At 45.2% G+C, this 27,044-nt stretch overlaps 1 protein-coding gene across 1 annotated transcript; it reads right to left on the reverse strand.

The window, feature by feature from the left end:
* Positions 1-873: 873 nt before the first annotated feature.
* Positions 874-23,415, reverse strand: LACTB2 (lactamase beta 2). Its single transcript, XM_044294393.1, has 7 exons — positions 23,243-23,415; positions 18,085-18,248; positions 16,839-16,965; positions 9,805-9,983; positions 5,297-5,445; positions 3,045-3,126; positions 874-1,129 (listed from the first exon to the last, which is right to left on the reverse strand). The coding sequence occupies exons 1-7, from the start codon at positions 23,365-23,367 to the stop codon at positions 1,086-1,088; spliced, it is 870 nt and encodes a 289-aa protein (XP_044150328.1). The 5' UTR covers positions 23,368-23,415; the 3' UTR covers positions 874-1,085.
* Between the last annotated feature and the right edge of the window lie 3,629 nt (positions 23,416-27,044).

Below are 27,044 nucleotides of genomic sequence, written 5' to 3' on the forward strand. Positions count from 1 at the left end.
CAGTGCGTAACTGCATCCGAGAGCCTGGCAGTGCGTAACTGCATCCGAGAGCCTGGCAGTGCGTAACTGCATCCGAGAGCCTGGCAGTGCGTAACTGCATCCGAGAGCCTGGCAGTGCGTAACTGCATCCGAGAGCCTGGCAGTGCGTAACTGCTTCCGAGAGCCTGGCAGTGCGTAACTGCTTCCGAGAGCCTGGCAGTGCGTAACTGCTTCCGTTTGCTGTATGTCCTGCATTCGGAAGAGGGCCCCCGGCACGTGACAGTCAGTCACATAACAAGATGAGAAAAAGCATTTTGCAAAGCAATGGTGGGTTAGCATGATTAACAACTTGAGGACGACCCAAGGACATCTTTAGAGGTTGTCCCATCCGGATATGCCCTTGGTAGATCCTAGCTTCAACTCTCATTGACATGTAAATGCAGCTTCTCTCATTTTTATCAGCTGTTAACACCAGGGGAATGTTTGTGGGGCTGATGAGTTTCCCAGGAGTGACTATAGCAGAAACAACCCAAATATTTCCCTAACATTTTTCAATCTACTTATTTTATTGAAAATATAATTAGTCATTAAAATAACACAGACAATTTAAATCAACTCAGGCTACTTTCACACTAGCGTTTTTTGCGGATCTGTCATGGATCTGCAAAATGCTTCCATTATCATAATACAACCGCATGCATCTGTCATGAACGGATCCGGTTGTATTATGTCTTCTATAGCCATGACGGATCCGTAATGAACACCATTGAAAGTCAATGGGGGACGGATCAGTTTTCTATTGTGTCTTGCTCCGCACCACATCGCAGACAGAACGCTGCTTGCAGCGTTATTCTGTCCGCGATGGGAGCACAACCAAACGGAACGGAATGAATTTTGGTTTCGTTAGTTCAATTGACAATGAATGGGGACAAAACTGAAGCGTTTTCTTCGGCTATTGAGATGCTATGATGGATCTCAATAGCGGAATTGAAAACGCTAATGTGAAAGTAGCCTTACTAAATTATATCTTTAACAACGTTCAATATATTTCAGGTGTGTTCTTCAGTGATGCCTTCTGTAGACTTCAACAAGACTTTGCTGTTTGCTTATAAGTGACTTTTCCATCTGACACTTGGTGACTCTTCTTGTACTGCAGTGAAATAAATATACAAATAATTCAATCTCCTATTGGAAATTCAGATAGCTATAAAAACAGATGCAAAATAGCCTTGATTTATCATACCTTCACTCCAGAATTTTGGAGTCAAAAAGTCGGAAAAATAGGGCTTTTGTGACTTTTTGCACTCGCTTGCGCAAAATTGTGCAAAATTTTGAGGTTTTTTTTTTGCAATTGTGCAAAATTTTGCTAATTTTTGAATTTTTACACCACTCACTTCAGTTTTGTAACTTGGGTGTGATTAGCTATGTTAATTAGCTTTACTCCAGATTTATCATTGAGACTTTCTTTTTTTTTTAAGTCACAAAGAAGTTGCACTCCAGGAGGAGGGGGGGAGGAAGAAAACTGGAGAATCCTCTCTAGACAAAAGTGTTAGGTTTAAGGATAAGACAAATTTATCAAGTAACATGGGACATTTGATAAATGTGGCATAAAATATTCCAACACAGACTCGAGCAAAACTGACTTCAAATTTTCCCCTCAATATAAATTCCCCCCTATCACTTTTGAGATTCATTTTCCCAAGGAGACAACTTCAAACGTAAAGACTGAAACGGTCTAAAAATAAAAAAAAAGGGGTTGTCCCATTATAGCAACTTATCCTCTATCCACAGGATAGGGAGGGAATAGGTGTCTGAAAAGCGGAGGTCCGACCCTGGAGTCCTGCCAGTTATGAGGGGCAGTTTTACCCCTTTCAAATGGAGCAGCAGACATGCATGTGTGTCCACTGTCCAGTTCAGCTCTATGGGACTGCTGAACACGGCAGAGTTCAAGCGCTCCCCTATCTCCGGTAGTCCTATAGCGTTCAATGGAGCAGCAGCATGTGTATGTGTCTGCCCACTGTATCGCGATTGGTAGGGGTCCAACCGCTGGGGGTAGTATTACCCAATTTGAATGAAGCTGTGGACATGCATGCGTGCTGCTGCTCCATTCAACTCTATGGGGCTGCCATAGATAACAGAGGGCTTGAACTCCGCTACCTCCAGCAGTCCCATACAGCTGAACTGTGGTGGACACACATGCGTGTCTGCTGCTCCATTTGAATGGAGGAAAAAAGCTCTCGTTCTCATAAACACAGGATAGGAGATTGGCTGTTGTAATGGGACAACCACTTTAACCCCTTCACACCCGATGACATGTAAGTCATCGGTCCGGTCTTTAAACATTTCGTCCGATCGCGTGCACTGCTTATAGCAGACACCCGCTGCTCATGCCCGCAACCGGAAGTAATGGCAATCACGGACATTTAACCCCTCAGATGCCGTGGTCAATCCTGACAACAGCATCTGAGCACGCTGAAAACCGAAATTGCACACTTTCGGTTATGCTCCGGCTCCCCTGTGTGGCGATTGGAGGAGCTGGAGCTTGTACGCAGAAGCCCCTGTCTTTGTGAATGAAAGGAGGTTGCTGCATAGTATTTTACAAAATACACATCATGGGTGTCGCAATGTGTGAAAATGCCCATTATATAAAAATATATTCCCCATACGGCAAACAGCAAAACGGAAAAAAGCGTCCAATTGGCCGATTTTTTATTTTTATTTTTTTGCAATTTCACCCATTTGGATTTTTTTCCCCGCTCCCTACTACATCATATGCAATATTAAATGGTGGCGTTGGAAAGTACAACTTGTCCCGCAAAAACCAACCCCTCATATGGCTATGTGAACAGACAAATAAAAATAACAAAAAAGTTATGGCTCTGGGAAGGCAGGGAGCGCAAAACTAAACCGCAAAAAAAAAAAAAAAAAAAAAAAAAAAAAAAACACCACACACACACACACAAACCTCCGGGGCTGAAAGGGTTAATATCCTAAAGTAGTCAAATCAAAGACCAGGCTTTAATACACTTAAAAAAATAAAATAAAATAAAATCATCAAAACCTACTTATTTTTCCTTCCTTCTTCAGTTTGTGTAGATGGTGGGTTAGGTTGAATTCTGCAGCCACATGTAAATGCTCCGGTGTATCCTGTAGGAATATGATCAATATGAAAACATGTTTTAAGGCTCAGTAAAAAAATAAAATAAAAAATAATACAAATGTTATGTGAAAGAACATTTAGAGACATCCAGTCAGTAGAGAGCCTGCATGCACGTCTCAGATAATATCATAATTGTTAAGAATACTTGGACAAATACTACTTCTGATCTTTTACATATTTCTTTACAATCAACTACCAATTGGCCCCCCTAGTGGTTGTAATGAGATACCACACTTTCCTGTAAAATCACACTACAAGAACCTGCGTGTTATACATTCTAGGTATGCCCGTTCACAGCCAGCGCTCCCTACAGGTTCCTGCAGCAAACAGGGAAAGCCTGTTCAGGAGAGGCCCAAGGACAGAGGTACAGCACCTGACACAGAGCGCGGTGTCCTATTATACAGGGGGGATACATGCACCCAAAAAACAGCCCTCACACTTTTGAACAGATGAAATTGAGAGCATGAGAATCCTATTAACACTGGCTTGTGTAATGGAGCCTTCAGACTGCTCAAACTTCAGCACTCCAGCTGCTGTGAAACTACAACACCCAGCATACAAACATGCTCAGCTGTTCTTCTAACTCCCATAGAACTGAATGGAGCACTCTGGGAGTTGTAGTTTCATAACACCTGGAGTGCCAGAGGTTGCTGATCCCTGTCCTAGAGAATCATTGGAAGCTTCAATTGGTGTGCAGGTACTTCCAGCATCTTCCTATTAGCAGCCATTTTATGGATGCTCTAAAATAAACTGTCAGGTCACAGACAATCATTTAAGGGGTTGTCAAGCCTTTTTTTTTTAAGTGATGGTTTATCCTCAGGATAGTCATCAGTAGCTGATCAGCTGTTCTGTGTAGCTCCATTGCCGGATCTAAAGAGCACTGTCAACATTGTAATGGACAAGTGAAGTCAATGGGAGCAGCACAGTAGCAACGAGCACGGTCCACTAAAATGTCGATACTATGTATCTCTAGCTGTGCGCTGAATCGCACAGGGCAAAGGCATTTTGTGGAGCTTCGGTGATGTCCCGGGCTCTCCTTCGGGCTGCCAGGTAGAGGCTTCCGCCCAGCAGTGAGCCCAGTGATGTCACCGGCACTAATCGACAGGCTTTAGCGCTGCCCTGGCCTGTAAAACGGCTAGGGCAGCGCTAAACCTCGCCCCTTGAGAGCTTGTGACATCACTGAACACACTGCCTGGCGGAAGCCTCCGCTCGGCAGTGTGTTATAGTAAATAAAAGAGCTTAAGTCAGGGGGGCTGCCTGGGTGAAATTATGGGCATCTCCAGGTTCAGCTCTGAACCCGGACAACCCCTTTAGGGTACAAGCACATGTTCAGGATTCATGTGCGGAGAATCCGCACTGAAATCCGCAGGTGTTCGCAGGCAAATCTGTGCGGTCAATCCACATTAATTGCGTGCGGATTTGCGTGCGGATTTGGTGCAGATTTTGAAGTGAATGAAGAAAATCCGGCAAGGAAAAATAAAATAAATTGACATGCTGCGGATTTTAAAATCCACACTGCAGGTCAAAATCCGTGCGGAAAAAATCCGCATCATGTGCATTGAGAATTTCAAATTCTCATAGAATACAATGTACATGACCTACGGTGCGGATTTTCCGCACGCAAATCCGCACGCAATCCTGATCGTGTGCATGTACCCTAAGGCATGCAATTAATGCGGATTGACCGCACAGATTTGCCTGCGAACACCTGCGGATTTCAGTGTGGATTCTCCGCACATGAATCCTGAACGTGTGCATGTACCCTAAAAGTGGTTATCTCACAAAAAACTTTTAGCAACTATCCACATTGCCCCTGTCTATGGGGCTGAAGCAAACCTGACTTTCTCCATCAGCACCATAGATCTTGACAGGTGCAGCAGGGCAGATGTGTGACCACCACTCAAATCGAACTCCTCTGCACTGTGCTTGTGCGGTGAGGAGGGAGGGGGGGGGGGTCTCGGGACCCCAATTTTGGTGATTGGTGAGGGTTACAGTGGTGGGGTCACTAGTGAACATACATTTACCTGTGGATGGGTCATAAATGATATTTTGTGGAATAACCTTTTACACAAATGACTCCATTACTGTGTATATTCATCGGCAGAACTATTATGCAGCCGAGAGGTTTCAGGATATAGCAGACATGAGGTCATTTACCTTGTAAACAATTTTAACAAGCTCCATGGCGGTCAGAGATTTCCCAGAATTCTCTTGCAAAGCTTGAAGAATTTGCTGTTCTCGAGCCTGTCTATGCAAAATATATTCCTGAATTTTGGCTCTTGCACCTTCAACAACAGGACCATGACCTGCAAGGTAAAACGAGGATAAATATCTGAAATGTAATACCTCATCATAATAAGGGACGTAACAAAGGAGTAAAAACCATTGTCCAGAATGTGAGATACTGATAAATGTTTAAGGAGAGGATTGTAGAATAATGATGCATAAAATCAAAAGTAGAAGAAGTTACAATACTTTATGGTCTCTGTTGATAAATTCTGCTTCATCTTTGCAGAAAATGAGCAAGAAAGTGAGGGGAGAAAAATTAACACCTCAATAGGATATCAGCACGGGACCCACAAATGGAATAAAAGTTTGGTAAATGGCTCAAATACAGCTTAAAGGGGTTGTGTCACTTCAGCAAATGGCATTTACCATGTAGAGAAAGTTAATACAAGGCACTTACTAATGTATTGTGATTGTCCATATTGCCTCCTTTGCTGGCTTGATTCATTTTTATATGGCGTTATACACTTCTCATTGCAATGGGTTACGGCCACAGCTGAAGCACAAATACGAGGCGAAAGCTGCTGCACATGCGTACCTATGCCCTCTCCCACCGTACTGGTCACTAGCGCATGTTCCTACAGTGTGCAAGCACGTCCACCGCTACTGGATAGCAGGGTGATCGTAACCCCTGGATACAAGCAGATAATGTGATGGAAAAATGAATCCAGCCAGCTAAGGAAACAATATGGATAATACCAGTACATTAGTAACTGCCTTGTATTAACTTTCTCTACATGATAAATGCTATTTTCTGAAGTGAGACAACCCCTTTAACTTTCTGCTTCATCTTTTGCATACACGAGGCAAGAATGGACGAGGATGAGATTTCACGTCTCACAGAAGAATTCATAAGGAGGTCTCTGCTACTGTACTAGGTTACAAATGATATGGCTTTATCTACGAAAGTTTGACTTATAGCTACACAGTATGAATAAAAAGTAGCAACGCCAAAAATGTCAGCATTGGAGAAAGAGGTTAGGTTTGTAGCGAAAACTATAAAAGAACACTATACTGTGGAATTACTGATAAAACCGCAGAAGACACAGGGGATACATTCCTGGTGATCTGTTCCATTTGTGACTGGTGAACAATTAAGGAGAGTGGATTAGTTATCTTTAGGTCGTAGTGCAGACATACAGTTGCAAGAAAAAGTATGTGAACCCTTTGGAATTATATGGATTTCTGAACAAATTGGTCATAAAATGTGATCTGATCTTCATCTAAGTCACAACAATAGACAATCACAGTCTGCTTAATCTAATAACACACACAGAATTAAATGTTACCATGTTTTTATTGAACACACCATGTAAACATTCACAGTGCAGGTGGAAAAAGTATGTGAACCCTTGGATTTAATAACTGGTTGAACCTCCTTTGTCAGCAATAACTTCAACCAAACGTTTCCTGTAGTTGCAGATCAGACGTGCACAACGGTCAGGAGTAATTCTTGACCATTCCTCTTTACAGAACTGTTTCAGTTCAGCAATATTCTTGGGATATCTGGTGTGAATCACTTTCATGAGGTCATGCCACAGCATCTCAATCGGGTTGAGGTCAGGACTCTGACTGGGCCACTCCAGAAGGCGTATTTTCTTCTGTTTTAAGCCATTCTGTTGTTGATTTACTTCTATGCTTTGGGTCGTTGTCCTTTTGCAACACCCATCTTCTGTTGAGCTTCATCTTCTTTTGCAACACCCATCTTCTGTGGGGGGGGATCTGTGGATGGCACTGTTACAGGGGGGATCTGTGGATGGCACTGTTATGGGCTGGGGGGGGGATCTGTGGGTGGCACTGTTATATATGTGCCATCCACAGACCCCCCAGCCCATAACAGTGCCATGCACAGACCCCCCCAGCCCATAACAGTGCCATTCACAGATCCCCCCCCCCTGTAACAGTGCCATCCACAGATCGCAATCCGAACAAATACAAATATAAGATGTCATATTGAATTAATAGTTATTAAACATGCCCCCCAACTCCTATTACTACCTTACATCCTAATCGCTTCTGTAAAATTCAGGCCGGCCGGCGCGTCTCACTGACGTCACTTGTCTGCGCCACCTACTTCATTCATAAAGTAGGCGGCGCAGGGTGACACGAGTTACGCTGCCGCCCGCCCGGCCTGTCTGAATTCTACAGCAGTGATTAGGATGTAAGGTAGTAATAGCAGTTGGGGGGCATGTTTAATAACTATTACTTGAATATGAGATCTTATATTAGTATACTGGAGCGGCGGGGCGGTGCTATACTACACTGACTGCACCGCCCCGCCGCTATTGCCGGCCCCCAGCTCCTCCTCCCAGTCCCTCCCCAAGTCCCCGCTCACTGATACATCGCAGCTTGCGATGTAAAACTGGCAGCATTTGCCCCATAAGACGCAGGGGCATTTCTCCCCCATTTTGGGGGAAGAAAAAGTGCGTCTTATGGGGCGAAAAATACGGTAATTATTTGTATGTTATTAGTCACATACTTTTTCCACCTGCACTGTGAATGTTTACATGGTGTGTTCAATAAAAACATGGTAACATTTAATTATTTGTGTGTTATTAGTTTAAGCAGACTGTGATTGTCTATTGTTGTACCTTAGATGAAGATCAGATCACACTTTCTGACCAATTTGTGCAGAAATCCATATCATTCCAAAGGGTTCACATACTTTTTCTTGCAACTGTATTAGAGGGAGGAGGTTCCTGCTGCAGTCACTTGTCTTAAAGTGGTTTTCCAACTAGTTTCGGGATCGTACCTAAATACAAAAAAAAATATTCACCTGCCCTGTGCCGCTCCGTTCCCCAACCTGTAAACTTCTGGTCGGGGTGACATGCGTCACTGCAGACAGTGATTAGCTGGAGGTCAGTCAGCGGAACATGTGACCCCATCTGGAGGCTTACAAGAACTGGAAGACTGTGAATTGGACCAGCGGAGTACCGTAAATAGCAGGCAAGTGAATATGATTTATTTTCATTAGGAACAACAAATTCCTGGGGCTAGTTAAAAATACCCATAAGTCTAGAAAACCCCTTTAAAGGCTATGTACACCTTCTGGGTCAATTTTGTATGATTGCATTTTACTCATTTTGGGCTAAAAATCTTTTTTTAAATTGGTCTTTATTAAACATATTCAGCCATTCTGTTACAAAGGGTTAACTGTTTGTCTAGCTGTGTGAATTGTACTTTCACTTTGTGCAGGTCATCTAATAAACCTCATCTCTAAATTACAAATAGCTCAAAAACACTTATTTAAGGGTACTTTCACACTTGCGTTAAAGTTTTCCGGTATTGAGTTCTGTCACATGGGCTCAATACCGGAAAAAACGCTTCAGTTTTATCCTAATGCATTCTGAATGGAAAGCATTTAGTTCAGTATGCATCAGGATGTCTTCAGTTCAGTCACTCTGAGGTATTTTCTCCGGCCAAAATTCCGGAACACTTGCCGGAATTCCGGATTCAGCATAAATTTTCATTGAAATGTATTAAAGCCAAGTGTTCCAGAAAACCGGATCCGGTTTCCTAATCTGCGCATCTGCAGACCTTCAAAAATTTGAAAAAAATAAATACCAGATCCGTTTTTACGGATGACACCGGAGAGACGGATCCGGTGTTTCAATGCATTTGTCAGCCGGATCCGGATCTGGAAACAAATGCTATCCGTTTGCATAAGGATATCCGGAATCCAACAACGCAAGTGTGAAAGTACCCTAAGCCACATTCTTATCAGTAAGATAAGAACTGAGTTATCATGAGTGTTTAGCAGATTAGAGATAAAGAGCCATCAGCTGAGCTGCCTGATGGAACAGAGTAAAAACACACAGCTTGCTACTAGAAAAATCTCAAGGCTATGCAGAGAACAGGGCTCAACATTTTTATTAAAGACCAATTGAAAAAAAATTATTATTTTTTAGCTCACAATGAGGACAATGCAATAATAAAAAATTGCCCCCAAAAAGGTGTACATAGCCTTTAAGGTGCCCATACACATTAGAGGAAAGTTGGTTAACCGATTTTAGCAGGAAAGGCCAACTATCTTGAGTGTATGTGGTGTCCCAACTCTCCCCCTACAGCAGCTGCTATTGAGAGGGGGGGGAAAAAAGGAATGGACATTTTTTTTTATTTCAACAGGCCTGATCCTTTGTTTCCACAAGACAAACTACTGCCAGAGGTGTCCGCTAGGAGCTTTTCTCTTCTGAGCAGCCATATATATGGTGGAAATGGGAGGGAAATATTGACCGTCTGAATGAGCGTTCAGCTATTGGAGGTGTATGGGCATGTTTGCAGCCAGACAAGATTGCGAGGAGGGGGAAATGGCTGATCCCCTGAGACATAAAGAGAAGTTAAAGATCAACTGTCCAGGAATAAAATACTAATATAGTGACCTGGGTAAATTTTGTCAGCCTTCACCTCCAGCAGCTTTTCTAAAGACTTCATGTAATCATACAACTCCTCAAACACAGCTGTTCCTTCTCCAAGTATGCAGTCCCCAGAGAAAATGGCATTTTCTTCCAATAAAACCAGAGCCATGTGATCGTCCGTATGTCCAGGTGTGAACAGAACTCTGAATACAACACAGAAACTCAACAATTAGTGAATGGCATTCCTTGGTGTTGCTCTACCCATCCTGTGGATTATGGGACAACCATGGGACAATGGGATTTGCAGTTATGGATTAGGGTTCACATACAAGGACTGGAAATTATATATAATTCCCCAAATTTAGTTTACATGCAACCTCACAATTTAGGGTACGTTCACACAAAATAATACTTGTTAGAAAAATCCTCACATGTAGTTGCCGCAGAATCTGCAGCAAAACTCTGAGGCCGACCCTCGGATTACTGCTGCAGACTTTTAGTTTGCCATGTTACAGATCCGCATGCAGACATTTGCATTTTCCATCCTACATGGTTCAATAAACCACACATGGAAAACTCTGCGTCAAAAAGACTTAGGTGCAGATTTCCCATTGAAAACAATGAGAGGCAGCTTGAGTGGGGAAAAAAATAAATAAATGCCATGTGAACATATCCTAAGGCTAGTTTCAGACGAGCGTATTCAATCCGGGAAACATGCTTTGTGTGGGAGCAGTACTTCCTGGCCTGAACGCTGCTCCAGTGAAGTTGCAACATTAGGCCTCTTTCACACGACCATATGGCTATTTCAGTGTTTTGCGGTCCGTTTTTCACTGATCCGTTGTTCCGTTTTTTTGTTTCCGTAGTGTTTCCGTTCCGTTTTTCCGTATGGCATATACAGTAATTACATAGAAAAAATTGGGCTGGGCATAACATTTTCAATAGATGGTTCCGCAAAAACGGAACGGATACGGAAGACATACAGATGCATTTTCGTATGTGTTCTGTTTTTTTTTTGCGAACCCATTGACTTGAATAGAGCCACGGAACGCGATTTGAGGGCAATAATAGGACATGTTCTATCTTTTAACGGAACGGAAAAAACGGAAATACTGAAACGGAATGCATATGGAGTACATTCTGTTTTTTTTGCGGAACCATTGAAATGAATGGTTCCCTATACGGAACGCAAAAAACGGCCTGCAAAACGGAAAAAAAGAACAGTAGTGTGAAAGAGGCCTTATAATGATTTGGGCTGTTGTGAATTCCAGTCTCACTGCCGATCAACTGAACTGTAGTCATTGCATTATGTGATGACAGTTCAGTAGATGGGCAGTGAGACTGGGATCCACAACATCATAAATCATTATAATGCTACAAGATCAATTCACAGGAGCAGCATTCAGGCCGGGAAATACTGCCCACACACGGAGAGTGTTTCATGGAACTAACACGCTCCTCTGAAACTAGCCTTACAGTTTTTAAGAGTACTTTATTTTTTTGCATAAGGGGTCTTCTTGAGTGAGCGTTTAAGTTACTGATGAACTTAAATTTCCATGTAAATTTGCTGAACATTTAATGGAAGTTGTCTAAAAGTTATGTGTATAAACTAGCATTTTTATACACTTTGATGGACATTTATCAAAATGTTTTATGCCACAAGTGGCATAGAAAAATCCGTAAGTTATGGATTTTCACTTCTCCAAAATGAAGAGTAACAGCGAGTGGGACTTCGCAGGATTGAGCGTGGCCTCCAAAGTATTTGAATTTCTGGCACACAGAATGCCTGAAGATGTGCCAAAATGTATAAAGAGTCTGTGCTAGGGGTAGGCCAGAATCAATTACTAGCTGCACATGTGCGAGAGACATCACATGCATGCAGCTAGTAAGAAGTGCTATTAAACTATCGGCACTGTAGTCTAAAAGTTTAATATGAATAATTCATGTTTACATATAGGTTCACTCACCTGCTTGCCAACTCCGCGCCCAGAAAAATGGCCGCTGACAGAGGGTCCCGTTAACCAGCAGTCTCCATCCCCTTAGGACACAGTCAGTATTTGATCAGTGATTTCCATTAGTGATTTTAAGTCAAATCCAGGAGTGGAGGCTACACAGAGGTAAGGTATAAGGGAAAGATTTCCCCCTGTTCTGCATTTGTGACCCGCACCTAGTTTTGGCTCACAATCACTGATGGAAAGCAGCCTTAGGGCTCATGCACACGACCGTGGTTTTGGTCCTCATCCGATCCACATTTTTTGCGGGTTGGATGTGGACATCCTTATATCCATTCCGTGGCATCCACAAAAATATAGAACATGTCCCTTTCATGTTCGCATTATTTCCGAACGTTCCGTTTCGCAAAATGCGGAACGCACATGGCCAGTATTTGTGTCTTGCGGATGTGCAGTTTGCGGACTGCCAAGGCAGCAATAGACATGTGCATGAGCCCTTACACTGGGGGCAGACGGTGAACTCGCGGATGTGCAGTCCATCCCCAGTATAAATAAAAGGAGGCTGCCGATGGACGGAACCCTTCATCAGAGACCATTTTCAGAAGGCAGCACCGACAAGCAGGTGAGTGAACCTGCATGTAACATAAGTACCGACAGTTTAATAATGCTAATATTACTAGCTGCATGTACAAGCATGTGCCGTATTCAGCATATCTGCAGCTAGTCATATGTAGTGGCCAAACCTTTCCATGAATTGAGTTGGACTTTATACTACGACATTTGTAACGTTAGGCTACTTTCACACTAGCGTTCGGGTTTCCGTTCGTGAGCTCCGTTTGAAGGAGCTCACGAGCGGACCCGAACGCAGCCGTCCAGCCCTGATGCAGTCTGAATGGAGGCGGATCCGCTCAGACTGCATCAGTCTGGCGGCGTTCAGCCTCCGCTCCGCTCGCCTCCGCACGGACAGGCGGACAGCTGAACGCTGCTTGCAGCGTTCGGGTGTCCGCCTGGCCGTGCGGAGGCGTGCGGATCCGTCCAGACTTTCAATGTAAGTCAATGGGGACGGATCCGTTTGAAGATGCCACAATGTGGCTCAATCTTCAAGCGGATCCGTCCCCCATTGACTTTACATTGAAAGTCTGGACGGATCCGTCCCAGGCTATTTTCACACTTAGCTTTTTTTTGCTAATATAATGCAGACGGATCCGTTCTGAACGGAGCCTCCGTCTGCATTATTATGAGCGGATCCGTTCAGAACGGATCCGCCCGAACGCTAGTGTGAAAGTAGCCTTAGGTTGTGTGCTTACTCTAAAATGTAGATTAAGGTAGCAAAGCAGCGTTTTCTGATGTTCAGTATATATTTTTAACGCATTTGTGGGGGACTGCCAGTTTCTGAGAGCACCAAGTTCTTGTTAATATTAAAAACCCACAAACCCTAAAAATATATAGGACTTGTAGATGCCTTCAGTATGAAAGGTGTATGTATTAGGGTGGGTCCTATAGTGGCCTTTTTTTACCATTATAAAAACAAAACAAAAAAGTATCCTTTTTTTTAACCGGACTGTGCAGGATACAAGAACGTGGTTTGCTGCGTTTTTGTATCCTTTTTTTGTTACGTATACGTCAAACGGAGGCATTAAATGTGATGTGAACCCACCTAAGGCCTCTTTCACACTTGCGTTGTCCGGATCCGGCGTGTACTCCACTTGCCGGAATTACACGCCGGATCCGGAAAAACGCAAGTGTACTGAAAGCATTTGAAGACGGATCCGTCTTCAAAATGCTTTCAGTGTTACTATGGCACCCAGGACGCTATTAAAGTCCTGGTTGCCATAGTAGTAGTGGGGAGCGGGGGAGCGGCATACTTACAGTCCGTGCGGCTCCCGGGGCGCTCCAGAATGACGTCAGAGCGCCCCATGCGCATGGATCATGTGATCCATGCGATCACGTCATCCATGCGCCTGGGGCGCCCTGACGTCACTCTGGAGCGCCCCGGGAGCCGCACGGATGGTAAGTATGCTGCTCCCCGCTCCCCACTACAGTTTACCATGGCTGCCAGGACTTTAGCGTCCCGGCAGCCATGGTAACCATTGAGAAAAAGCTAAACGTCGCATCCGGCAATGCGCCGAAACGACGTTTAGCTTAAGGCCGGATCCGGATCAATGCCTTTCAATGGGCATTCATTCCGGATCCGGCCTTGCGGCAAGTGTTCCGGATTTTTGGCCGGAGCAAAAAGCGCAGCATGCTGCGCTATTTGCTGCGGCCAAAAAACGTTCCGTTCCGGAATGGAAGACATCCTGATGCATCCTGAAGGACGGACTGTCCATTCAGAATGCATTAGGATAATCCTGATCAGTATTCTTCCGGCATAGAGCCCCGACGACGGAACTCTATGCCGGAAGACTATAACGCAGGTGTGAAAGGGCCCTTAAAGGGAATCTGTCATCAACTTTATGCAAACCTCACTAAGGGTGGCATGAAGTAGTTAAAGAAACACTGATTTCAGCGGTGTGTCACTCGTGCTAAAAGTAAGGCTACCTTCACATTAGCGTTTTTTGCGGATCCGTCACAGATCTGCAAAAACGCTTCCGTTACAATAATACAACCGTATGCATCCGTCATGAACGGATCCGGTTGTATTATGTCTTATATAGCAATGACGGATCCGTCACGAACACCATTGAATGTCAATGGGGGACGGATCCTTTTTCTATTGTGTCAGAGAAAACGTTGCTTGCAGAGTTATTCTGTCCGCGATGTGGACGCAACCAAACAGGACGGAATGCACTTTGGTACATACCGTTTCGTTCAGTTTTGCCCACATTGACAATGAATGGGGACAAAACTGAAGCGTTTCTTCCGCTACTGAGATCCTATGACCGATCTCAATAGCGGAATTGAAAACGCTAGTGTGAAAGTAACCCAGGTGATTGCCAAGACCCAACATCAGAATCATCACAGGCTGAACCTGCTCTCCCCGACACCTGCCGATTATTGGCAGTCCTCTGCTAAGGAGAAAACGAAGGCCCCTTTCACACAAGCGAGTTTTCCGCGTGGGTGCAATGCATGACGTGAACGCATAGCACTGAATCCTGACCCATTCATTTTAATGGGTCTGTGCACACAAGTGCCGTTTTTCATGCATCATTTCTGCGTTGCGTGAGAATCGCAGAATGTTCTATATTCAGTGGGCTTTAGTGAAAAACGCATTGCATCTGGATGTAATCTGGATGCAATGTGTTTTTCACTAATGGTTGCTAGATTTTGTTTGTAAACCTTCAGTTTTTACCACACACGTAAAAAACTCATCAAAACGCATTGCACCTGTGTGGAAAAAACTGAACGCAATTGCACACAAAACTGACTGAACTTGCTTGCAAAATGGTGAAAGTTTCACTGAAGGCATCCTGAACGCATCTGGAGCCAATCCGTCACGCTCGTGTGAAAGAGGCCTAAGGAGAACACTGTTCATCATCAGCAGGTGGCAGGAGCTCTTGAATAACCAGGACTCTTCTCAGGCTGTCGTGACTCTTTTCCAGTATCGTGCTGAAATGATTATGACGCTGGTTCTCGGCAACCACTTATTTTAAAGGAACCTGTCATGCACTTTTCGCTGAGCTCACTGAGGGCAGCATAAATTAGTGACAGAAATGCTGATGTCAGCGGTGTGTCACTCATGAGCTAAAAGTAGGTGGTTGCCGAGAACCAGCATCATAATCATTGCAGCCCAGGCCTTGAAAAGAGTCACATCTACCTGAGAAGAGTCCTGGTTATTCCTAATCTCCTGCTCTCCCCCATCTGCTGATAATTGGCAGTTCTCTCCTAGAGAGAAAGGCCTCTTTCACACTACCGTTTTTTTTTTTCCCGTTTTGCAGGCCGTTTTTACAGTCTGGTTCCGCAAAAAAAAAAACTGAATGTACTCCGTATGCATTCCGTTTCCGTATTTCCGTTCTGTTGAAAGATAGAACATGTCCTATTATTGCCCGCAAATCATGTTCCGTGGCTCTATTCAAGTCAATGGGTCTGCAAAAAAATGGAACACATACGGAAATGCATCCGTATGTCTTCCGTATCCGTTCCGTTTTTGCGGAACCATCTATTGAAAATGTTATGCCCAGCACAATTTTTTCTATGTAATTACTGTATACTTTGTATGCCATACGGAAAAACGGAAAGGAAACAAAAAACGGAACAACGGATCCATGAAAAACGGACCGCAAAACACTGAAATGGCCATACGGTAGTGTGAAAGAGGCCAAAGGGAGAAAACTAGGTAGGATACTGTTAGTCATCAGCAGGTGGACAGGGAGAGCAGGAATTCATGAGTAACCAGGACTCTTCTCAGGTGGCCATGACTCTTTTCCAGGCCCGGTCTGCAATGATTGTGACGTTGGTTCTCGGCAACCACTTACTTTTAACTTATAAATGACAGAGCGCTGAACTCAACTCACCTGTCTCTACTTTATTCTGCTGTTCATATGGGTGGCATAAAGGTGACGACAGGTTCCCATGTCTGTCTCTACTTTATGCTGCTTTCAGTGAGGGAAGCCTAAAGTTGATGACAGGTTCCCTTTAATCCCCATGTTTTGTAAGTTGTTATTTTATTTATTTTTTCTAAATTTTCAACCATCTTCTGGTGATTTGATCAAGATATGTGCATAGACAAAAGTGGAATGTATGAGATTGTCCTGATTACCAGAGGTGCACACCATCCTAAGGCCCCTGGCATCAATATAGTTAAATGCGCTGGACCTTGGACAACATTTTTTACCTATCCAAAGGATAGGTGATAAATGTACGATCACTGGGGGTCAGACTGTTGGGACCCCCACTGGACACAAGAATGAAGATCCCCAAGTCCTCTGTGTGAATGGATCTGTGATGTGTATGACCACCTCTCCATACACTGTATATAGGACTGGCGGAGATAGAAGAGCGCTGCACTCCGCTATCTTCATCAGTCCCACAGACAGTGAATGGAGAGGTGATCATGCAGAAGACCCGACAACATGGACAATACATTCACGGCATCCTTGAGTCTATGCTCTATTCGCTCTTCCCAACAGATCTGCTTTCTGAGGTTTGTATTTGCTTTGCCTGTGCACTTACCTTAGGGTTGCTCCCTCTGTCGTTATCAGATCTCCATCTTTAAGATATTTGTACTTTTGCTCTCCTGCCCCAATGACCTCCTCGTTATGTGGATTGCGGGGAAGCTTGCTGACAGAGCAGTCGGAACCTGTGGTAGGGTAAGAATAGTCACACATGTAAAAGGGGTTTCCGGTTTTATGTAAAGAACACATTCATTTTGTAGTAAGTTACATACTTTGTATATCAGCCCCTGACTATTTTCCCATTTCTCTCCTTGTTTTCTCTAAACAAAAAATGTACCGGTATGTGCAGCACATATAGGAATAGGTTTCAGCTTCTGAATGTAAATTATGAATGTTGCCCCCCTCCCACTGACAACAAGCAGATATAAAATTAAAGGGGTATTCTAGAACTATCAAATTGATTATCGCCAGGACCAATGATTAAAGGGGTATTCCTATCTGGTACATTGATGGCATATGGCTAGGATGTGTCAGATAGACCCGGGTCCTACCTCTGCAGAAAAGGACCCCCAAAGTGAACAGAGAGCAGCTGCGCATGCATGGCCACCCTCTGTTCACTGCTACGGGAGTTCCAATAATTGCAGAGCGCTGGCTTGGCTATTTACGGAAGTCCCATAGCAGTGAATGGAGGGGCTATTTTCGGAACTCCCATAGTGATTAATGGAGAGCACACCGCACATGCACAATGTGCTCTCCTTCACTTCGGGGGCCTCGTTCTCTAGACAGGAGTGGGTCCTAGAAGTGGGATCTGCACCTATATGACACATGCCATCAATGTCCCAGATGGGCTAACCCCTCAATTATCAGGTTAGTGAGGGTCCAACTCCCAGCATCCTCACTGATCAGCTGTTTGCGGAATTAGCACATCTCTGTACATTGTGTGGCTGGGAAATGTACTGCTAAGGGCTCATGCACACGACCGTGTGCTGGCCGTTCCGTGTATTGGGGACCGCAAATTGAAGTGAATGGGTCCGCGATCCGTGATGCACATGGCCGGTGCCCGTGTATTGCAGGTCATGTGCATGAGCCCTAACTCTGTCCCATTCAAGTGACTGGAACTGAGCCTGCATACATATTTACTGAAAATAAGACATATGCTCTATTGTTATTCGCAGTGCTGGATATATTTAGGCCAACACATTATTACTAAGCTGTGGTGGGACCCTGTGAGAATATGCTACACGTGTATTACTTCCATCAGTAATGAAAGCTCCTGGCCCTAACATAATGGTATGATAGCCTACCATTCATGATATCTCTGCAGATATCGGTTATGCCCCCGGAATGGTCATGGTGCCAGTGAGTGACGATTATTTCTTGGATTGCGGTGCTGGATTCATGTAGGGCTTGCTTCAGATTGGTGATATATTCTGGTATTGCTGGCTCTCCCGTGTCGATCAGTATCCTCCTGGATAAATAACATTTATAGCGTAAGTTAACTTTAAAGAAATGTCCATTTCATAAAAACAGTATATAACTGTGCTACTACCTATGTAACGCTACCTGTACACAACGCGGATTATGTGTGTTTTTTTCATGCAGATTCTTATGCGGTATAACCGCATCGTAAAACAGGACCAGTCAAGTGCGTGAGATTTCACAAATCTCATGGACACTTTGCTTTTTTGTGCGGTGCGGAAATTGACCTGCCATGTGGATTCTGAAATCTGCAGCATGTGAATTCTTTGTACTGTTTTTGGTGCGGATTTCACTCTTTTCAATGCAAGGATGAGATCTGCGGCAAAACTGCATAAAATCTGTACCAAAAACCGCAAGTAACACATGTGATTTTTGGTGTGGAAACGTACAGCATGCACCCATGTACAGGTAGCCTAAGGGTTAATTCACACACAGATTTTTTTTAGGAAATTTCTGATACTACACTATTCATAAAAAAAAAAAAAGCTTGCAAGAAATCCATGGGGAAAAGGAAAAAGCATGCAGGAAATGGGTATGCTGCAAAAAGGAACGGATGTTCAGAAATTTCTGCAACAAATCTGCCACATGAGAATTCACCCTAGAAGCGCCTTCATTTAGTCAAATGGCAGCCAGTCCAGATGGAACCTCTAAGGCCTCTTTCACACGGGCGTCATGTTTTTTGCCCGGATAAGATGCGGGTGCGTTGCGGGAAAATGTGCGATTTTTCAGTGCGAGTGCAAAACATTGTAATGCGTTTTGCATGCGCACAAGAAAAATCGGCATGTTTGGTACCCAGGCCCGAACTTCTTCACAGAAGTTCAGGCTTAGGATCGGTGTTCTGTAGATTGTATTATTTTTCCTTATAACATGGCTATAAGGGAAAATAATAGCATTCTGAATACAGATTGCATAGTACAATAGGGCTGGAGGGGTTAAAATAATTTATTTATTTTTTTAACTCACCTTAATCCACTTGATCGCGCAGCCGGCATCTCTTCTGTCTTCTTCTTCTTTGCTGTTCACAGGAATAGGACCTGTGGTGATGTCCCTGCGCTCATCACATGGTCCATCACATGATCCATCACCATGGTAAAAAAGATCATGTGATGGACCATGTGATGAGTGCAGTGACATCATCAAAAGGTCCTATTCCTCAAAGAAGAAGACAGAAGAGATGCCGGCTGCACGAACAAGTGGACTAAGGTGAGTTAATTTTTTATTTTTTTTAACCCCTCCAGCCCTATTGTACTATGCATTCTGTATTCAGAATGCTATTATTTTCCCCTTATAACCATGTTATAAAGGGACAATAATAATGATCGGGTCCCCATCCCGATCGTCTCCTAGCAACCGTGCGTGAAAATCGCACCGCATCCACACTTGCTTGCGATTTTCACGCAGCCCCATTCATTTCTATAGGGCCTGCGTTACGTGAAAAACGCACAATATAGAGCATGCTGTGATTTTCACGCAACTCACAAGTGATGCGTGAAAATCACCGCTCATGTGCACAGCCCCATAGAAATGAATGGGTCCGGATTCAGTGCGGGTGCAATGCGTTCACCTCTCGCATTGCGCCCGTGTGAAAGGGGCCTAAGGGTACTTGCACACTAGCATTAAAGTTTTCCGGTATTGAGTTCTGTCCTAGGGGCTCAATACCGGAAAAAAACTGATCAGTTTTATCCTAATGCATTCTGAATGGAAAGCATTCCGTTCAGTATGCAACTGGATGTTTTCAGTTCAGTCACTTATACGGTATTTGGATGGGGAAAATACCTGCAGCATGCTGCAGTATTTTCTCCCGTCGAAATTCCGGAAAACTTGTCTGAATGCCGGTTCCGGCATTCATTTCCATTGAAATGTATTAATGCCGGATCTGGTATCAAATGTACCGGTGAAAAATGTGAAAAATAATAAATACCGGATCTGTTTTTCCGGATGCGGTATTGCAATGCATTTGTCAGACGGATCAGAATCCTCATTAGTCTGCAAATGACATGCGTTTGCATACAGTTTTCCTGATTAGGCAGGCAGTTCAGGCAACTGAACTGCCTTCCGGAATCAAACAACCCAAGTGTGAAAGTACCCTAATCCTGGCTGATTAACCTCTTAAATGCTGCAGTCAGCAGTAATCAGAGCACACAGGTGGTTTACAAAGGGCGACGGTTCCCTCTTTAAAAGCAGTTGTCACTAGAGATGAGCGAATTTCATATTTAAAAAATTCGGTCACGCTTCGTTTGGTGGTGAAAGCAGAATTGCGTTATGGATTCCGTTACCACAGACCAGAACGCCTTTAGAGGCATTCCGTTATTCATGCCGTCATAATAGAAGTCTATAGGCTGCAAAACTGATCCGTCCTGTTTCAATTATGTAGACGAGCCCTCTCCATCCTTAACGGAAACGGGGCGGATCCATTATGCAGCCCATGGACTTCTATTATGACGGAATGAATAACGGAATGCCGCTAAAGGCGCTCGGTCATAGAATTGCATTATGGTCCGTGGTAACGGAATCCATAACGCAATTCTGATTTACCACCAAACGAAGCGTGAACGAATTTCATAAGTGGAAATTCGCTCATCTCTAATGATGACTTTAGACACAACACGTTACACAACCAAAGACTGTAGCGCAGGACTGCCAGCATCCCAACTAACTGGAGTAAAGAGGTCGCGCTGCGGAACGCAAATTATTGCAATCAGTAGAAATCCCATCCTACTGTGCCATGTAGCCGTAACCTACAAACTAATCAAAAAGGTATCTGTACCCCAAAAGGTGCCAAAGAAAATGTCAACTCATCATCTAAAAATGAACTTGACACAGTTGCATCAATGGGGGAAAAAGTTTTTTTTTACAGTTCTCGGAATGGGGTGACACAAAAACAAAAGTGTTTTTACTGTGCAAAAGTAGCAATACATTTAATTATATAAATATATTGGTATCATCTTAATCCCACTGACTTTATGTTGTTATTTAGCAATGCCAAACAAAACCCACAGAAACAATGGTGGAATTGCTGGGGGGTTTTCCATCCAACCCATGAAAATTTTTCACTCACTGTTTTGTTTTCTGTTCTTCTGATCAGTGAAAAAAAAAAACAACCCAGAGCCTTTATTTTCAGCATCCGTTTGTTTCAAATCCATCAGTGATCTGTTATTTTTGACAGGATAAAAAATAAAGAATCTGTTTGGTTTTTTTTCCCTGTTCTTCGAACAGAAAACAAGACAGTGAATAACATTTATACTTTATATGTACTGGAAAATGATGGCATATATTAAAAGATAGAACATAACCTGTCTTGCAAAAAAAAAAAAAAAAAAAGTCCCCATACCGCTATGTCAATGGACACATAAAAAACGTTATGGCTCTCTGAATACAATGGGGCGGAAAGTTAGAAAAATCCTGCTTTGTCATCAAGGCCCCGAATGAGCCCTACCGCGGTTAGTTCACGTTTACCTGTGTACTCTGAGCTCTGCATAATCAGTTTACATAGAGGCATGTGGAGGGGGAGACCCGGAGGGCTCAGCCTCTGTACAGATACTACTCCGGGGATGACTCCGCACTAGAATACTCATCCGCCACTGTGAGGTGTAAAATAAATGACAATGATTAACCTATTAGCGTGATGCGCCATTTATTACCAGCACAACATGAGGCAGGATAGCCCGGCTGTCCTCCCTGCACACCGGGGGCTACTTCATAAGGGTGCATTCTGCATGGACCCAACCAAACAAGGCTGATGGCCGCAAAGGGGGCCCAGCTTCACAGCCCCCACCCTGATAAAAATATTAGGCTTTTTTTTATGTTACGGCAATAAATAGGAATTAGTGTCCTTTTACTATATGGAATATGGTGCACAGCCCTACACTGCAGCATCAGGAGGCCATGAGGACCCATAATGGCGGCCCCAAACTCCTACATAGCAATACCATTTTGGCCCTAGGTAACATGTAGGCAGCAGCACTGTAAGTTCCAGCATGCCCTGCCCGTCACATAGGACTCCAGCACTGTAAGTCCCAGAATGCCCTGCCCCTCATACAGCACTGTAAGTCCCAGCCTGTCATATAGCACTGCAGCACTGTAAGTCCCAGCATGCCCTGCCTGTCATATAGCACTGCAGCATTGTAAGTCCCAGCATGCCCTGCCTGTCATATAGCACTGCAGCACTGGAAGTCCCAGCATGCCCTGCCTGTCATATAGGACTCCAGCACTGCAAGTCCCAGCATGCCCTGCCTGCCTTATAGCACTGCAAGTCCCAGCATGCCCTGCCTGTCATATAGCACTGCAGCACAGTAAGTCCCAGCATGCCCTGCCTGCCTGTCATATAGCACTGCAGCACTGTAAGTCCCAGCATGTCCTGCCTGCCTGTCATATAGCACTGCAGCACTGTAAGTCCCAGCATGCCCTGCCTGTCATATAGCACTCCAGCACGGGAAGTCCCAGCATGCCCTGCCTGCCTGTCATATAGCACTGCAGCACTGTAAGTCCCAGCATGTCTTGCCTGCCTGTCATATAGCACTGCAGCACTGTAAGTCCCAGCATGCCCTGCCTGTCATATAGCACTCCAGCACAGTAAGTCCCAGCATGCCCTGCCTGTCATACAGCACTCCAGCACTGGAAGTCCCAGCATGTCCTGCCTGCCTTATAGCACTGAAGCACTTAGTCCCAGCATGCCCTGCCTGTCATATAGCACTGCAGCACAGTAAGTCCCAGCATGCCCTGCCTGCCTGTCATATAGCACTGCAGCACAGTAAGTCCCAGCATGCCCTGCCTGCCTGTCATATAGCACTCCAGGACTGGAAGTCCCAGTATGCCCTGCCTGCCTGTCACATAGCACTGCAGCACTGGAAGTCCCAGCATGCCCTGCCCGTCACACAGGACATAAGTTCTAAACAGAAATAGTGCACAGGCAATCAGGTGTTGCCTTACTAAAGACCACCGCTAGAGGCGCTGTCAGCGCTGCCAAAGCCGATACCTACTGACCTCTGGCCGGTGCCCACCAGGTACGTGTTGGTGCCCTGTAATGTCATGGGCCCCGGGTTACAGCCCAGCACACGGATCACCCGGGACGATAACTGTTCTACGCGGGGCAGGAATGACAGCGCCATCCTGGATTCCAATATGGTAGCTGCAAATTCCTTTTCTTGATAAGGACCTTCCGACGTCAGCACATCACATGACATGTGAAGTCACGTGGTAAATGATTCCGGGCACCGGCGGGAGTTGCTTGTTTTTGGTCCCGTGCTGTGTGGGGACACAGGAGCAGACGTTTGGGCCTGGTTCTTACTTTTTAAAAGTTTTTTTTTTCTCCTAGCAATAAGTTTATCTCAAAGTGTCCCCCTGCCCATCCCCCTAGCCATCAGCTGTAATCTGGGAGCATAGTGTTTAATTCCCCTGCAGCGCCTCCATAGGGGAAAGCAAGCATTACACAGTGCCCATTTAGCGCATCAACAGGGCGTTTATGTTTTGCAGGACATAGGGTCTTATAAACGTGGGTGTCCCAGACTGGACCATTTTTGCTTTGTCACAGTCCAAGAGCCCTAACTTTCTGTCATTGTAGCAGTGCGAGGGCTTGTGAAGACAGGCGGTAGTTTATGGTACTATTTTAGTACGGTATGGCTGCTAGTCTGCCTGCTCACCCTTACCAAGCTTCTGCTGTCGCCACCGCCGCTATCTGCCTGCTCACCCTTACCAAGCTTCTGTCGCTAGTGCCGCTGTCTGCCTGCTCACCTTTACCAAGCTTCTGTCGCTACTGCCGCTGTCTGCCTGATCACCCTTACCAAGCTTCTGCTGCCACCACCGCCGCTATCTGCCTGCTCACCCTTACCAAGCTTCTGCTGCCACCACCGCCGCTATCTGTCTGCTCACCCTTACCAAGCTTCTGCTGTCGCCACCGCCGCTGTCTGCCTGCTCACCCTTACCAAGCTTCTGTTGCCGCTGCTATCTGCCTGCTCACCCTTACCAAGCTTCTGCTGTCGCCGCTGTCTGCCTGCTCACCCTTACCAAGCTTCTGTTGCCGCCGCTGTCTGCCTGCTCACCCTTACCAAGCTTCTGTTGCCTCCACTGTCTGCCTGCTATTCCCTACTAAGCTTCTGCTGCCACCTCCGCCGCTGTCTGCCTGCTCACCCTTACCAAGCATCTGTTGCCGCCGCTATCTGCCTGCTCACCCTTACCAAGCTTCTGCTGTCGCCACCGCCGCTGTCTGCCTGCTCACCCTTACCAAGCTTCTGTTGCCGCCACTGTCTGCCTGCTCACCCTTACCAAGCTTCTGTTGCCGCCGCTGTCTGCCTGCTCACCCTTACCAAGCTTCTGTTGCCGCCGCTGTCTGCCTGCTCACCCTTACCAAGCTTCTGTTGCCTCCACTGTCTGCCTGCTATTCCCTACTAAGCTTCTGCTGCCACCACCGCCGCTGTTTGCCTGCTCACCCTTACAAAGCGTCTGCTTCCACCACCGCCGCTATCTGCCTGCTCACCCTTACAAAGCGTCTGCTTCCACCACCGCCGCTATCTGCCTGCTCACCCTTACCAAGCGTCTGCTGCCGCCACAGCCGCTGTTTGCCTGCTCACCCTTATAAAGCGTCTGCTGCTGCCACTGTCTGCCTGCTCACCCTTATCAAGCGTCTGCTAACGCAACCGCCGCTGTCTGCTTGATCACTCTTACCAAGCTTCTGCTGCCTAGAAAAGGGTCGTGCTGTAAAATGTGACAATGTGCGCCAAAAAAAGCACCATGTAGCACAAATATTCGGTGTAATAGTCCAACAAGCTTTCAAAGATGTGACAGATATCATACACCGCCACCGTGAATGGAGAGGTGACTTTATACAGGGCTCGCTCCAGTCACTTCTAGCTGATTATGCATACTCAACTATTTTCAGTACTCCCATAGAAGTGAATGGAGAGAGCTGCACAGCATTTGGACCTGCACCTATCAGGCATTTATGGCTGATTCTGTGGGTATGCTCATTCACATCTCCATGTCCTACCAGTGGTCAGTAAGAAAAACAGACCAAACACGGATGCCCTCCGTGTTATGTCCGTGTTTTGTCATGGACCCATAGACTATAATGGGTGTCTGAAAAAGAAAAATCCAGTTAACGTGTTCAAGCCTTTAATGAATACGTGCTAAAATCGAGACATGTACATCAGGTCTACACGTTTCAGATCTCTTGATATGGATCCTTACTCATGACAGGCGTCTGAGGTCCGCATCACGGACCAAAGTAGTGCATGTCTATGATTTTTTTTCACGGGCCCATAATCATTAAAAATACTGATGTGCAAACAAACATTTTAAATTTAATGGGTACTTGTGCTGTCCGTGGAAAATGCGGACTTGCGTATGTAAGTGAAAAGCAAAAATGTGCCTAAGGGTGTCTAATGTAATGTACACTTAGCTTTTTTTCTTAGGTGCGCATATTGACCTGCTGTGTGGATTTTGAAATCTGCAGCTTGTCAATTTCTGGTGGTTTTTGTGTGTGCGCGCATTTCACCCTTTTCTATGCAGCAACACCGCACCAAAACCGCACAAAAAAGTGCACCAAAACCACAATAAATAGTGCAGATTTTTTGCATTCACGAGTGCTGGTGAACGCACATGAGATCCGCACAAATTTCCATACGGATTTCTGTGCATTTCTGCACCAAAATTTCTAATGGCAGTTTTTAATGCCGTTTTGCCGCCAATCTCAACCTTCATTGGAAAAAAGTGAAATTCAGAGCTAAAACCGCAAACATAATAGACATGCTGAGGATTTAGATATCTGCAATGCAGGTCAATTTCCATACAGAAAAAATCTGCAAAGTGTACATGAGCTTTGTGTAATCTCATACACTTAGGCCTCATGCACACGACCGTTGTGTGCATCCGTGGCCGTTGTGCCGTTTTCCGTTTTTTTTCGCGGACCCATTGACTTTCAATGGGTCCGTGGAAAAATCGGAAAATGCACCGTTTTGCAGCCGAGGCCGTGATCCGTGTATCCTGTCCGTCAAAAAAATATGACCTGTCCTATTTTTTTGACGGACAACGGTTCACGGACCCATTCAAGTCAATGGGTTCGTGAAAGAACACGGATGCACACAAGATTGGCATCCGTGTCCGTGATCCGTGGCCGTAGGTTGCTTTCATACAGACGGATCCGAAGATCCGTCTGCATAAAAGCTTTTTCAGATCTAAGTTTTCACTTCGTGAAAACTCATATCCGACAGTATATTCTAACACAGAGGCGTTCCCATGGTGAAGGGGACGCTTCTAGTTAGAATACACTACAAACTGTGTACAAGACTGCCCCCTGCTGCCTGGCAGCACCCGATCTCTTACAGGGGGCCGTGATCAGCACAATTAACCCCTTCAGGTGCGGCACCTGAAGGGGTTAATTGTACTATTATATCCCCCTGTAAGAGATGAGGGCTGGAAGGCAGCAGGGGGCAGACCCCCCCCCTCCCCAGTTTGAATATCATTGGTGGCCAGTGCGGCCCCCCCTCCCTCCCTCTATTGTAATAATAGCTTGGTGGCCAGTGTGCGCCCCCCATCGGGCCCCCCCCTTCCTCCCTCTATTGTAATAAATCGTTGGTGGCACAGTGTGCGCCCCCCATCAGGCCCCCCCTTCCTCCCTCTATTGTAATAAATCGTTGGTGGCACAGTGTGCGCCCCCCATCGGCCCCCCTCCCTCTATAGCAGTAACAACAATGGTGGCCAGTGTGCGGCCTCCCATCTCCCCCCCCCCCCTGATCATTGGTGGCAGCGGAGTTCCGATCGGAGTCCCAGTTTAATCGCTGGGGCTCCGATC

This window comes from Bufo gargarizans, chromosome 5 (genome assembly GCF_014858855.1).
Source record: "Bufo gargarizans isolate SCDJY-AF-19 chromosome 5, ASM1485885v1, whole genome shotgun sequence".
NCBI classification, from domain to species: domain Eukaryota; kingdom Metazoa; phylum Chordata; class Amphibia; order Anura; family Bufonidae; genus Bufo; species Bufo gargarizans.

Bases quoted from the DNA above. Each gene is read 5' to 3' on its own strand.
- LACTB2 (XM_044294393.1), bottom strand. From the start codon at position 23,367: ATGGCGCTGTCATTCCTGCCCCGCGTAGAACAGTTATCGTCCCGGGTG. The intron at 16,966-18,084 runs GTAGGCTATCAT...ACCCTACCACAG, and splicing joins CTGCAGAGATATCATGAATG to GTTCCGACTGCTCTGTCAGC. The intron at 3,127-5,296 runs GTAAATGACCTC...ATATTCCTACAG, and splicing joins TTGTTAAAATTGTTTACAAG to GATACACCGGAGCATTTACA.